The sequence below is a fragment of the Microcaecilia unicolor genome, chromosome 1, assembly GCF_901765095.1.
Source record: "Microcaecilia unicolor chromosome 1, aMicUni1.1, whole genome shotgun sequence".
NCBI classification, from domain to species: Eukaryota; Metazoa; Chordata; class Amphibia; order Gymnophiona; family Siphonopidae; genus Microcaecilia; species Microcaecilia unicolor.
Genome location: NC_044031.1, coordinates 172,733,825 through 172,748,321, shown reverse-complemented (window position 1 = coordinate 172,748,321; position 14,497 = coordinate 172,733,825). Strand labels below are relative to the sequence as shown.

At 39.4% G+C, this 14,497-nt stretch overlaps 1 protein-coding gene across 3 annotated transcripts in view; it reads left to right on the top strand.

The window, feature by feature from the left end:
- The window catches only part of SCRN1 (secernin 1), a 74,075-nt gene extending 59,901 nt beyond the window's left edge, over positions 1-14,174 (top strand). For all 3 annotated transcript variants that reach the window (XM_030202534.1, XM_030202536.1, XM_030202528.1), the window contains exons 8-9: positions 702-861; positions 12,942-14,174. In XM_030202534.1, the coding sequence (XP_030058394.1) occupies positions 702-860 (159 nt within the window). In that variant the 3' untranslated portion in view covers position 861; positions 12,942-14,174. The remainder of the gene's footprint in view (positions 1-701; positions 862-12,941) is intronic.
- Positions 14,175-14,497: the final 323 nt, after the last annotated feature.

Genomic DNA, 14,497 nt, shown 5'->3' with positions numbered 1-14,497 from the left:
GTGCCCTAATCTTCCCTTCTCCCTTTTCTTCCAAACCCATCCTCAAGAACCCTTCCCTATCCCTATCTCCATGAGTTTGAGAGTAATGTAGAGTGCTTTAGAAATGCAGCAGAGTTACCAGAGGCTTCTAAGCTGGCTCAGGTTTTCCCAGGACTGGCTGATCTAGTCCTGATGTAATGCTGTCTTTTGATGCAGGCCTATTAGTCTCGATGAAAATTTAAAACCATAAACCCATATATGAAGGGTTAATATTAGGAATGGATCATCTCCTCCTGAAATAATGGAACCAGTTGATGAACCTGAATGAAACTTTATTGTAATATAAAACATTACAATATTGGGTTTTTATGGCTGCTGATGCATTTAGACTTTGGTGTCATTGATAATGCGGGAGATTGAATGATGCACCGCTTTCTTGGCTGGTTGGTGCAACTGCAGTTGTGTGACCTGTTAAATTATCCTGCATAATGTTTGAGAAAGCAATGCAAACTGTGTTCTGCCTTTCTCTGAGACATGATGCTGACATGCAGACCTATGCTACAGGCAGTTTACATGATGATAAAACCATTTACATTGCAAAAACATTAGACTTCTGATGAATCAAGCACGACCTGCAGCATTTCATAAAGCCATGTTTGAGAAGCAGAAATTGGTGTTCTATAAATGTTTCTTTTACAGAGTGGGAATGTTTGTCTCCTTAGGATCAAGGTCAGCAGTTAATGAAAATCATGTTAGATCTTGAAAAGCAAGGCCTGGAAGCCATGGAAGAGATGCTGAGTAGCACAGAACCCCTAGATCCTGAGGAAATGGCTGACCTCTTCTATGACTGTGTTGATACTGAAATTAAGTTCTATAAATGAGGTAAGCAAATTTTGTACCATGCTAATTGAAAGACTTATTAGATTGTTCTCTGTTTTGCTGTTTTGTACAATTAGGTTTTGAAGAAGAAAATTGACAGTTTACAGTGGTTAAAACGAAGGTGTGCTAAATTGAGGTTCTGAATAAAATGTATGCGCACTGTTCTGACAGACAACTACAGTCATGGGTAACTATTTGAAGGATTGTTTACTAACTTGTAACATGCAGTAAATTGTGATATTTTTTTATGGCTTCCAGTTTGGAAATAGTGCACAAGAACACATGTTACCAAAATAGACCCCTATTTCTCTCTCTCGAGCTATCCTAATCTTGATTAATGAGGGAAATATGTAAAGGTCACTTATAATGTGTGTGTTGTTTTGTTTTGTTTTTTTAAATTTGCTATTAGCTTTGAGTTTTGCTTCTTCTGTTAAGACTGTAATTGCTAATTGGCATAGTTTTTATCAAATGAAGTGTTTTTAATATTTTTATTAAGAAATCAAGGAGCAAACAGTACAGTAGGAAGAGAAATTTCAGCTTCATGAACATCGTTTATATAAAATAAAATAAAAAAACTTACATTATAATATATTTTAAATTTATCATTTTGAAGCTGGTGTACAGGTGTGGATGGGTATCGGGGCCTGCCTTAGGAAGAGGGTATTCATACCCTGTACAGGCAGTATACCTGGAAGGGCTAGGCCTCAGAAGTTGTGGGTCAGAGCCAGGAATGGATCAGTAACTAGGTCAGGAATCAAGTCACTGGAGCAAGCAGGAAGCGGAATCGGGAATTACTGTAGTGATCACAGACTGAAGATTGAAGCAGGGCCAGATTTGAATAGTATATCCACAGGACATGCCAACTGGCATAGGCAGTTAGTGTCTTTGGATGTTTGGGAAGGCTAAAATGGGGTGGGGCTAGGGCGGGACAACTATAAATCCTTGGAGTGTGAGGGAGGTGTGACACATGTCAGCAGTAGAGGGACAGTGGGGGCACTTTTGAACACATCAGAGGAGGATTCCTTTACTACATCACTCTGGTAGAGCTGTATCAGTTGCCTCTCTCCTAGTACCTCTGTTCCTGATGGTAATATGCACACTGAATAAATTTGAGAGAATTATATACCAGAAAAAATAATGCACCAAAATAATCCAATGTATTAAACAATATTTGCAGTGTTCTGGAAATATATGCATGTTCTTTAACACTTGGTTCCCAGCTAACCCTAACTCCCCAGTCCAGCATCTCCTCGTTAGCCATATGAGAAGTATTGTTCAACAGCACTGTATAACAGAAATCCTGTGATTACTGGCGACCATAAAATGGTAACCTACCAAACATACTGATAGGCATATCAGGCTTCAGATCTGCTGGCCTTTAGTTCGTTTATTGTTGGGTTACCAAACGTGTTTGGAATAGGTATTATCTGTATTAGCTGTACCCCTCCTCCTGCCATTAAGCATCCTCTCTCTCTGTCTCTCCCCTTTGCCATTCAGCTTCTCCCGTCTGTCTCTCTCTCTCCCCACTATCTAACAACACCTCCTCCGAGCCCACTGCTTTCCCAGGTGGTGGCAGCAAAAACAGATAGAAACTTGGTGTAGGGCATTACCTTGTATGCACTATTGCTGGCTCTCCTTTACAAAACAGGAAGTGAACGTCAGAGGGGGCAGGTATCAGCAGTGATGCACACAAGGAGGGGCATAATCAAAAGGGACGTCCAAGTTTTGCTGAGGACGTCTTTGCAAAACGTCCCGATGGAGGGGCGAGGAAACCCGTATTATCGAAACAAGATGGACGTCCATCTCACGTTTTGATAATAAGGTCGGGGACGCCCAAATCTTGAAATTTAGGTCGTTCTTAGAGATGGTCGTCCCTAGACTTGGTCGTTTCTGATTTTCAGCAATAATGGAAACCAAGGACGCCCATCTCAGAAACGACCAAATGCAAGAAAAACTGGACCAGGTAAAGTTGTCCAAGTGCTCGTCAGGGACGCCCTTTTTTTTCCATTATGGGTCGAGGATGTCCATGTGTTAGGCACACCCAAGCTCCGCCTCCGATACACCCCCTTGAACTTTGGCCATCCCTGCGATGGAAAGCAGTTGGGGACGTCCAAAATCGGCTTTCGATTATACCGATTTGGACGACCCTGTGAGAAGGACACCCATCTTGCGATTTATGTCGAAAGATGGGCGTCCTTCTCTTTCGAAAATGAGCCTGAAAGTAATGCCCTCCGCTTGGTTTCTTTTTGTTTACCACCCAGTAGGCCTGGCAGGCAAGTTGCAGGGAGGGGAGAGGGTCATAGTTGGGACAGGGGTGCCTGTGCCTATTAGAAACTGAACCTGAAAGGGCATGTCTTCTGGTTCTGTTTATATTTAGTCTTTCTGAGAGTGAAAGCAGGATCCAAGATGGCGTTGGGAGCAGACGCACGCCGTAGGACCTCCTGAGTCTCGTTGGAATTTGCAGGCTAGCAGCGCACTTCTCAGTTAGTATGGGGAAGAGAAAAGGGAAAACCAGAGCCCCTACCTCCTCGGGCCTGGTTAGGAACCCTACCGCTTACCAGCCTACCCTCGAGGCATTTGGGGTCCAGGCGTCGGTGAAACCAGCGATTGCCTCAGTGATCGCGACTCCAACGGCGAATTACAGCATCGAGGGAGTGTCGCTTAGCCCTCCCTCGGGTACGACCCCGCCGCGACCCGGAAGCACAAGCGAGCAGGAAAGAGTTCTACAGCTGGAGACGCCCAAAGATGGTACAGATCTCCAGGAGAACAGGGGAGGTCCTATTGCTATGTCTTCTCCGATAATAACAGCTAAGGAGGGAGAAATGATTCAATTGAATCCCACCTTATTACGGAGTCTAGCTTCTGGTGAAAGCGTCGGATTGGTAAGACCAAAAACAGTCACAATGAACTTACTCTGGGACACTATCCAGGGGGTTAATTCATCTCTACAACAAATATCAGTCTCTTTGCAGAGAGATACAGTTGAATTGAAAAATGAGTTTTCTTTAATGTCCAATAAGATAGAGGCTCAACAAAAAGAAATTGTGAATGTAGGAACCGAAGTTAAAACAGTTAAAGAAGTGGTAACTACTATAATAAAGGAAAAAAACTCACATGCTCAGTTGATGGAAAATTTAGAAAATCAACTTAAGAGGAATAAAGATTTTTGAACTTTCCTAAATCTTCCTATATCTCTCCTTTGGAATTGCTAAAAAAATATATGTTAGAAATATTGAAATTGCCGTGTGAGAACCATCCTCCTGGGACTAAACTTTATTGTATTAAAGGATCCTATAAATCTAAAGAAGACCTACCAAAAGAAAGTTTGAACTTAACAGAAATTCTAGAGACTTCAGTGGAAAAGGAACGGGCTACTTTATTAGTAACATTTGCCCTTGAATTGGACAAAATCAATATCTTACGTCTATTTTTCAAACATGTTAAAGATGTTTTCATGGGAGAAAAAATAAATATATTTCCTGACTTGGCGAGGGAGACGTTGGTTAGAAGGAAAGAACTAATCACATTTAAGTCAAGGGTTCAGGCTCTAGCAGCGCCACCTTCTTTATCAAATTTCCCTGCAAATGTATTATAGTATGTAATCTACAAACTTATCTTTTTTTTGATCCCAAGAAACTCAAATAGTTTGTTGAAAGTAGAGAACGAATGAAAGAGCTCCCTGGAGCTGTCTCAGAGGATAATGCTGTAGCCTGATTGCAATGTTGGTGAATCATCTGCTCCTAAGGAAAACTTACTCTTGTTTTCTTTAATTTTATAGTACCTTATGTAATATTACCTTGTTCTTGGGTCCAATAATAATGTGGTTAAAAAATAGACTACAATTTCCTTTTTGTTTATTTTGAAACTGTAAAATATGTAAGTCTTCTGACATTTTCAGAATATGTGAATGTAAAATTAAAAAATTTAATAAAGAAAATTAATAAAGAAAATATTTAGTTTTTCCTTAGTACCCAGATCAAGACAATGTGGGCTGTGCCCATCAGCCAGCAGATGTGGAGACGAGATTCTAATCACCCATTTGGCGAAGCAAACAGGCATAATTATATAATCATAAATCTGGGAGACCTATACCACCATGATTCCAAGAGCCAAGAAGAAATTTAAAGGGCATTCACGGCTTCCAGCCTGCCCATCAAAAACGGGTCACAAACTTCTGTAAAGCATTCAAGTCACGTTTCAATGATTTAAGGGGGAGCAGTTGGGCATAGAGCCATTTAGGAAATAAGATCATATTAAAGAGCTGAATCCTACCATGAACTGACAATGGAAAACTCGTCCACCTAGCCAAGCTAAGTTTAGTATAGTCCAGCAGAACAGTCAGGTTAACCCTATACAGCATATAGGTCCGACAAGGCAGCTGAATACCCAGATATCGAAAGGTGGTGGATTCCCATTGTAAACGGAAGGGACCTTCCCAGTGAGCCAGCTTACGAGAGCCCTGTTGCACCCCACATTGCTCCACGTCAGTACTATAATCGTCTTCGGACTCCTTCGACAGGACAGGTGCCATCTTGATTACCATAAGGCACTCCATGCAAAGAAAAGCAGCAAACTGCTCCGGAATGCACTACCTCGTGAAAATGAGTTTCAAATCCGACAGGCTGCAGCTATGGAACAAACAGGGACCGCAAATAGAAGGCTCAGCTACTTCACGGAAGGAGATGACTACAAATAGATGCTAAGACGGAGTACCCCACTTATGCTGCCATCCTGGATGCTGATGTCACTTCCTCCTCAGCCCTTGGTTTTCTTGAGGCCTGCTGGAAGGCTGCTGGGAGTTGCCGTGACAATGCAGTGCACAATGACATCAACAATGATATCATCCATGTACAGATGGGAAATCGAGGCCCAGAGCTCTGGGAGAGGGTGTCCTGGGCAACTTTAAGCTCTGAACCACAAATGAAAATTAATAAAGGTACTAAAATAAGAACAGAGCAAATTGCAAGAATGCCCCAAAGAGAAACAAAATGTTTATATTGCATTGTTTGCAATTATGCAATTGCATGGGAGAAAAGCTGGGAGGTGAAGGGGGGATGTTGAGTGCCCAGAATCAGCCCTATTGTCTGAGCATGCTCAGTGAGGTCTAAGGACACCTGCACTGACACCTAATTCTTATTTAATTAAAATGTATTGCAAGCTTGAGTAAAATTAAAAACTTTAAGAACAGAGGTGCTGTGAACTGGAAAAAAGGGTATTGTAACCCTTTCTGTACTCTTTCTCTGTGCAAGGCGCTGGACAGTGACACCCATTTTAGGTGTTTGGGTGTTATAAAAGTTCACATTTTTATGTAATTTACACCTATACATGGCTGTGACCTGATTTAGGTAGTTTAGAAGCAAAAATTAGGGCTTTACGTGGTATTTTTTTTAAATTAAAAATAGAGTATGGAATGTATATGAGGTTTGAGCTGAATGAAAGCTTGATGCTGATTAGCTGCACAAGTCAAGAAAGGAGCCTAGCAAAAACAGCCATTGGAGGAGAGCAACAGAAGACACAGGAGTGAGGAGGTGCTGCTCCGAGTGTCTGTGTGAGACTGATTTTATGAGGAATAACTGTGACATCTGAAGAAAAGAATAAAGAACTGATTGAATTTATTTTTTTAGAAGAAAATAAAGTTTAACCTTAATTCTTCTCTGACGAGAAAATTGGTAGCTAAACTGTTAGACTAGTAAAAGTATTTGAAGACAATATAGTTCTGTGAAGAATTTAACTGAAATTCTGTGTGGTAGAAGAAAAAATATTCCTGACAGATAATTACTGTTTAAGAAGTGAAAAGACACTCTGATACTTTCTGAGAGATTATAAGTGGATCTGATATAGTACTGTTCCAAGAGAAAAAATATCAGCTAAAGCAATTGCAGCTGAATAGAAAAAAAACAACAAATTTTGAAATAAGAGAGAATTTTCCTGGCAAAACAGATTTGCGTCTGAATTCATTCCAGAATTCAAGAGGAAATCTCTTGAGTATTATAAGAAGATTTTGGGCCCTGTTTACTAAGGTGCACTAGCATTTTTAGCGCTCGCTAATGCTAGACACACCCATAGGAATATATGGGTGTCTCTAGCATTAGTGTGTGCAAAAATGCTAGTGTGCCTACATCGCGGCGTAGTAAACAGGACCCTTATAATTCTATAGATATATATATATTTTTTAAATATATTTTGTCACTCCAATGTGAGTTTTAGGGCCCTGTTTACTAAGCCACATTAGAGGTGTGTTAACATTTTTAGCGCAAACTATTCCTATGGGCGCCTACACAGTGCACGCTAATTTTGTACATGTGCTAAAAACGCTAGCGCACCTTAGTAAACAGGGCCCTTAATTTGGTGCGAGAGTGAGTGTCGATACTGAAAAATCTACAGCAGAAAAGGATCCAGCTCTCCTTTTAGATAGCTTAAGAAAAGTAAAACCAATTCAGTCAGGATTTCAAGATAGGACAAATTGAATTTATTTTTATTTCATCAGATTTTTCAGTCAATAGGTTCCTGATACATGCAGGCTTCCAATATAGAACTGCACACATATAGGGAGGCAGACTCTCTGCTTTTATTTTTATTTAAGCCTAGTAACAGGGAGAAGATAGACACAGATGAAAATTACAAGACAGATGAAGCAATGAACTCAAGAGAGCTTGAAGAACAGATAAGTACAGAAAGAAGAATCTGAAAGACACTAAAAACTGAGTAATTCAGATATTTTACACATACCTAAAAAAAAAAAAGCAAGGGCTGAACCAAATCTGAAAGAATGCATATTATCTTAAAGAAAACAGTTCTTTAATAATTACATTTTACTTGAAATTGGAAATTAATATTTAATATTTATCTGAAAATTGGATGTTGAATCCAGTGTATGATTTTTAATGTGCACAAACTTTTAAATAGTTCTACTGTAGTTGAATAAACACTGGATATAGTCTAAGAAAGAGAGATGATTTTAATGATTAAGACAATTTTAAATATTTTTAATGTAACATTTATTGGTTTAAAAGATTTAAATTGGAATTTTAACTGGTTTTAATTGTGTTTAACACATTTTAACTTAGTGCAATAAAACACCTATATTTGCACTTTATTGAAAGAGTCATTCTTTAATAGGAATATTGTAATATCTTTACTGATCCTCCAAACACTCTAAATACTTCCTGACCAGTTCTGGATTTAGACTTGGTGAGACCCTAAGCTATATAAAGCTTGGAGGCCCCTTGTTAAAAAGTTACACCAGAAGGTCTCACAAAGGTGCATACCGAAACAGGATCTTGGGTTGCCATGAAAAAATTGAAAACGTATATATGCCTTTTAATTATTTAACATCAAGGTATTTAAGATGAATTTCGTCATGTTGGCTCTAAACATAAAGAGCCACATAAAATGCCACATAAAATTCTAAAAGCCAAAAGAATTCTGAAATTTTATGAGGCCTTACAGATTGTGAGACCTTAAGCTGTAGTTTATTTAGCTTATGCCTAAATCTGGCATTGCTGAACACCCATCTTAAATTCAGAGGTGGTGTTTTCTTTAAACCATCTTCACTCTCTGAGAAGGCTATCCAGTCTGTGGTATCGGCCACAATAGAAATAAGGTAAAGTAAGACGGGGGTATTCTTCTCACCAGCGTGAGGACTACACCAAGGGCCCTGTTTACTAAGCTGTGCTGGAGACACGCTAGCATTTTTTGTATGCACTAAGCATTAGCATGCACTAACCTTGTAGATGCCCATAATATTCCTATGGGCATCTACACGGTTAGTGTGCACTAATTTTTAGCATGCGCTAAAAACACTAGTGCACCTTAGTGAACAGGGCCCTATGTTTATGAGCTGGGTATAAGTGTCAGGTAACTGTTGCTGTAAAAGGAGTTTGGGTATTTTACTATGTGAGGGTGTATAGTTACATGTATGGGGTCATAGGAATGTGTGTGGCAGGTTGAGTATGTATGGGAGAGCAGGTGGGTGAAGATATGTAGGTGTGTGTGTATATTACTCTTGAATTGTGGAAGAGGTGGTTATAAAGACATCTTTGGATATGTTGTCAGCTGCTTCACTTTTTCCTAGGGTTGCTTTGTGCCAAAGAGCTGGAAGGGTGGAGTCTTTTGAAGTAGTAAAGTAGTCAACATTCTACAGCTGTTAACAGTTTTCCAGAACTATTACAGCTATAGAATACATAACCTGGTCTAGACAAGTTTATTTATTTGGGAGTTCATTTCTCTAAATTACTGACCCGGCGTTTCTGGTTTTTGAAATTGAGAGACTTTTTCTTCCTATGTACCAAATTCAGTGAGTTTGTTCCTTTCTGTTCTGCTTGGACATTTTTAAGTGGAGGAGTAGCCTAATGGTTATTACAGTGGACTTTGATCCTGGTGACCTGGGTTCGAGACCTTGGGCAAGTCGCTTAACCAGTGGTGTGCTGGTTAATGTTTAATAACGGGTTCTGTCTCCAAAAAAGACCTCCAAAAATCGAATATATGTGCATAGCTGTATTATACATTTTTATGGTACAAAGGATAGGTGTAGGCAGCAACAAATTTACAAATAATATTAAAACATACAGTATCCTTTACTGTAAATTCCATATGGCCAATTGATTTTCGCAGAATACTTTGATTGACTTTTGCCACACTCTTGTATCTGTAGCCAGCATATGTTTGCTATTCATCCAAGATTTAACAAATGGAGCTGCATCCCAATCTGCTAACTCTTTTCCTGATAAATTTGTTGACATTAAATCCTGACATGATTTATTGTCAAACTATTTCTCAACCTATATACCAATATACCCACTACTGGGAAACTGGAACAAACTGAACTGTTACAGATTCTTACACAAACACTACATTCCATCAGAATCCTTCACCTCAGTCGCACATGCAGAACATGGACAGACCCTCAACTGATACAAATAGGGAGCCACAAAAAATATGCAGACAAAAACTTGAGACCCCCCAAGAAAGCCAAATTCTATAAGCAGTGAAAATACTGGTGAAAGTAACAGAAATGCATTTTTTCCATATACTGCTAAATATAAAATTAGAAAAGATGTACATTTCCAAAAAAAATGCAAACCATCCATGAGCAGCATGTCCCCTTCTCTCCCCTCCCTCTTATCCATGTGTAGCTTATCTAATTCTCTCCTCTCCCTCCCTCTCAGCTTGTCCTATTCTCTCCTCTCCCTTCCATACATCCCTGTACACTTTCTCCTCTCTCCCTCCCTCCCTCCCATGATTTCGGCATTTTTGCCTTGCCTTCCTCTGTCCTCTCCCTCTCCTCAGGCCCCACACTTAGAGTTTGCTGACACTGGATGCATGTTGAGGGAAGTGGATAGATAATTATTACAAACTCTCCTGTTGTGCTGGCTTCCAAAATGACTACACTTTTCCTAGAAGTTTGCTATGTCATTATATTTCAGATACGATAGGTGAATAATTAAATCAGGAATTGCTATACTGTAAACATTAAGTACATATATTTTCTATTACCACTGCTGTATTTATTTCACACCTACCTAAATTACCTTGCTATTAAGGGATCTAAATTATCTCTTTGAATTCTGAGCACAGAAGTGGTTGGTGAATTGCTTTTACATAAATGCAATTTCACTTTGCTACAATCTAATTTATTTATTAAAAATTAGAGTAAGATGGCAGTGAGCACTCTCAAGAAGACAAAAATGATGCCTAGAATTTTCCTTGTGCAATGAATTTATTATAACTGCCGCATGTATTAAAAGCACACTTACAAGCACTCTCTGGAGGAAAGGGTTATTTTTTCCAAACTTAATTCTCTAACAGAGTTGTCTCTTTTTCCACGTGGAAAAATCTGTTAATCTGTGACACTACTTTAATAGTTTTATTTAAACAGACAATAGCAATATCTGATCCTACTTTTAAAAAGTCTATATTTAGTTAAAAGAAGTGATGTATGCCAAGTGACTCATGCAGGCTTGGGATCTGGAGGATTTAGCAGCTCCCATCTGTATCATTTGTTTGATCTAGACTCAACAGGAGCCATCAAGAGCTTTTACTGTGCAACTAATCAGTGTAATTTGGCTCCAAAGCTTTTTTCCTCTCATTTGTTAAACAAAGGCATATACTTTCAGTTACAAGTGCATTCGATTTTAGGTGTGTGCAGCTTCTCCAAAAGACACCTAAACCCACTGGTCATGTTTTTCTGCCTTTCTTTGTTAAAATTTGTCATTTTGCTATATGAAAGGTCTGCACTGGATCGCTAATGTGAATCAGAGTTGTCTGGCAATTTAAGTCAAAGAAGCATGCATAAGCAGGTAGAAAATTCCAATAGTAGAGAAGCAGATGTGGTTGGAAATCAGTAGTATAAGGTTAGTTACACTTACACATCAGGCTCCCTCCAACCGCTCCAAATCTTTTCACTCTGCTGGGTCCTTCCCACGCAGCAACAGGAAGTTGCAACAGAGGGAAGGACCCGGGGCTGGCTGGAGAGAGCTTGTTGCAATCATTGCTGTTAGAATCAGGTCCCTGCTGCCTGAATTTAAAAACTGGCTCGCAAAAGTTTTGAAAAGTTAACTGGCTCTCGCCAGCTGGTGCAAGCCAGCTCTAGCACACCACTGCACTTAACCCTCTGTTGCCCCAGGTATAAAAACTTAGATTGTATGTCCTCTAGAGACGGAGAAAGTACCTACCTGCATATAATATGTACAGCGCTGTGTACGTCTAATAGCACTATAGAAATGATTAGTAGTAGTACTTGAACGCTAAGATAATGAAATAAAAACCGCTTAGATGTAGGTGGTGTAAAAATTTTGAAAATAACTAAATTATTCCTCTTTCCAGCATTCCACTCACTAGAAAGAAAAACGGAAAGCAGTCCCAAAAACCTTAGCCGTAATGGTTTCAGTATACATTGAGGGGCATATAAATATAGAGATAGATACAATGTTGGGTTTTATTTATATTTATGCAATTTATAAATATTACCAAGCAATGACCAGCACTGACTGCACATGCTGTATCAGGACTTGCTTACCCACTCCTGTCCTAGCTTAGATTATATTCATGCACCCTTCTGACTTCATGTGAACTTTCTTAAAATTAGTCCTCTTATTTTCTAACTCCTGTTACTCTATCTTATCTGTCTATTTATCTATGTGTTCCACCTTTGCTTGTAGCCTAGGCTGTCTATTAAGATGTTTTACTGCATATTGGGTATTGAAGTAACATACTATGCCAGTGATATTCCCAAACCTGGTTCTGGAAGCACCCCTGCCAGTCAGGTTTTCAGGATATCCACAATGAATATTCATGAGAGATTTGCATGCACTGTACGCACTGTCTCCACTGCATGCAAATCTCTCTCATAAATATTCATTGTGGATATCCTGAAATCCTGACAGCTGGGGTGCCTCCAGGACCAGGTCTGAGAACCACTGCTATGCCGTACTATGGGCTGTTTTTACTGTTGTAATTGTCTGCTTGTGACAACTTATTCTTGCTGTACACAACCTTGGGTGAATTATTTTTCAAAAAGGCAGTAAATCTAAATCAACAAATATATTAATGAAATGAAGACACTAGGGGGTCCTTTTACTAAGGTGTGCTGAAAAATGGCCTGCAGTAGTGTGCATGTTTTGGGCACACACAGAATTATTTTTTAGTACACGTACAAAAAAATAAAAATTGCCGCGCGTCCATTTTGGGTCTGAGACCTTACCGCAAGCCATAGACCAAGTGGTAAGGTCTCACGCAGTAACCGGTCAATAATGGTCTTCATGCATAAAATGTCACTTCACTTGTGTAGCTGCCACGCACCAGAAAATAAAAAATATTTTTCAGACGCGAGTAGCGGGCGCGCACCAAAATTGAAATTACCGCAAGGGCCATGCGGTAACCGGGCAGTAACTCCAATTTGGCGTGCGTAGGCACCTACGCAGCTTAGTAAAAGGGCCCCGGGTCTCTGCCCCTCCCCAAGTAGAAACAGTGCAGTGCATCTGATAGGGATTATTTTGTGAATGTGTGTGATGATGTGCTTTCATTTTAGTCTGTGTTGGACCTTTCCTAGTAAGAGGTTCTGAACTGTTATTGTCTCATTTCAGTGAGAATGGATACCATTAGCCTTTAAAAATGAAGATATCGCTCTTCAAGCCTTGAAAGAATAGTCTCCACTTGGCCAACTTTCCAGCCAGAAAACAAAAACCCACTAAAAAGACTGAAGTCCTTCTTGAAGATCTCATCTATAGATGTTTCAAGTGAATGAAATAGCTCTTATTTGTCCAATTGTGTTGTTCCTGTTGTGTATAGTGAAAGGAGAAAGCCACAGACTGGTCGTGTTACTGTGTGCATGCAGGCTCAACTGTAGTATCAGGTGTTTCAGTATGTGTTTGTTCTGGCATTACTTTAAAGAGGAAATACTTTATTTGGATTTCATGAAATATGGGAAAGTATCGCCAGAAAAGTGAACTGGGATGCTTCATCAAGACTTGTGGTTTTCGGACATTCCCGGAGAAGCCAGAAACAGGTTGGAGTTTCAGAATATTTCTAATGAATATACATAAGGTATTTGCACGCATAGTGTACCTGTTGTAAGCAAGTCTGTATTGTGTGTATTCATTATGGGTATTCCGAAAGCATAACCTGTATGTGGCCCTCAAAGGCTGGAAGTGAATACAATGTTTTAGACCAACTGTATGTCCTGGTGGAAGAGTCCTGGGCGCAGAATGGGCACTTTCACTGCGTATGCATTGGGGTGGGTCAGAAAATTTGATCTGGGGAGGAGGCACAGTTGAATCTCCTTATGTCCTTTCTGGTGGAGTTAATTTAATCACTGCCTCATAGACACAGTCCTACAAAATTGTGATCGTACCCATTCATATCAAAGAAATACTATATCCCCTGCCTATGTGGTACTGTTTCCATTAGGGTTTTAGGGGTGTGGAGAGGAAATGTTGTGGGGGTGGGGAGTGTTTGTCTAATTTCCTTTTTGTTTACACGCCTAATATGCTGCTTTTTTTTTAATGTAGTTGTATTTCTTAAGCGCCCCTCTGGTCAGAAGAGACTATTCGAGGCAACGTGCAATGAAAAATACAAATAACAGTGCACATAGAACTTGTGCATAAGTTATGTTTACATGTTTAAAAAATTAATCTGAAACAAATGCACACCCCTATCAGATTTTAGCTCTTCATCCATTTAATTCCTCTCTTTGGTAAGCACTTGGATCATGGGCAGGGTTTGGATTGGGATCAGTCTTGTGACCCATCTCAACTCACATCTGGAAATTGTTGCATCTTAGTAAATAGAAGTATTGACCACTTAATTAAAGTATAATACCTAGCAATTTGATTGTGTTCTGTGCATGATTTATAGAAAGTATCTGATACTGTATTAGCTCATATAAGAGCAAAGCAGACACTCATGGCAGGACTTGTAGTATTGTACTCTTAGAGTAAATAGATTTGACTGAAATTTGTACCTTTTACCCATCTAAAAATGTTTGGTTTGTTTTTGCCTACAAAAAAGGTGCAAATTCCATGAACACTTTTCAGCTGTCAAATCTTTTGGGCACTTTTAATCAAGAAATTACCTGCTTAGTTTAAAGTGGTAAATTAGGTTCAAAGATCTGCAGATTAAAAAATAACAAAAAAAACCCCCA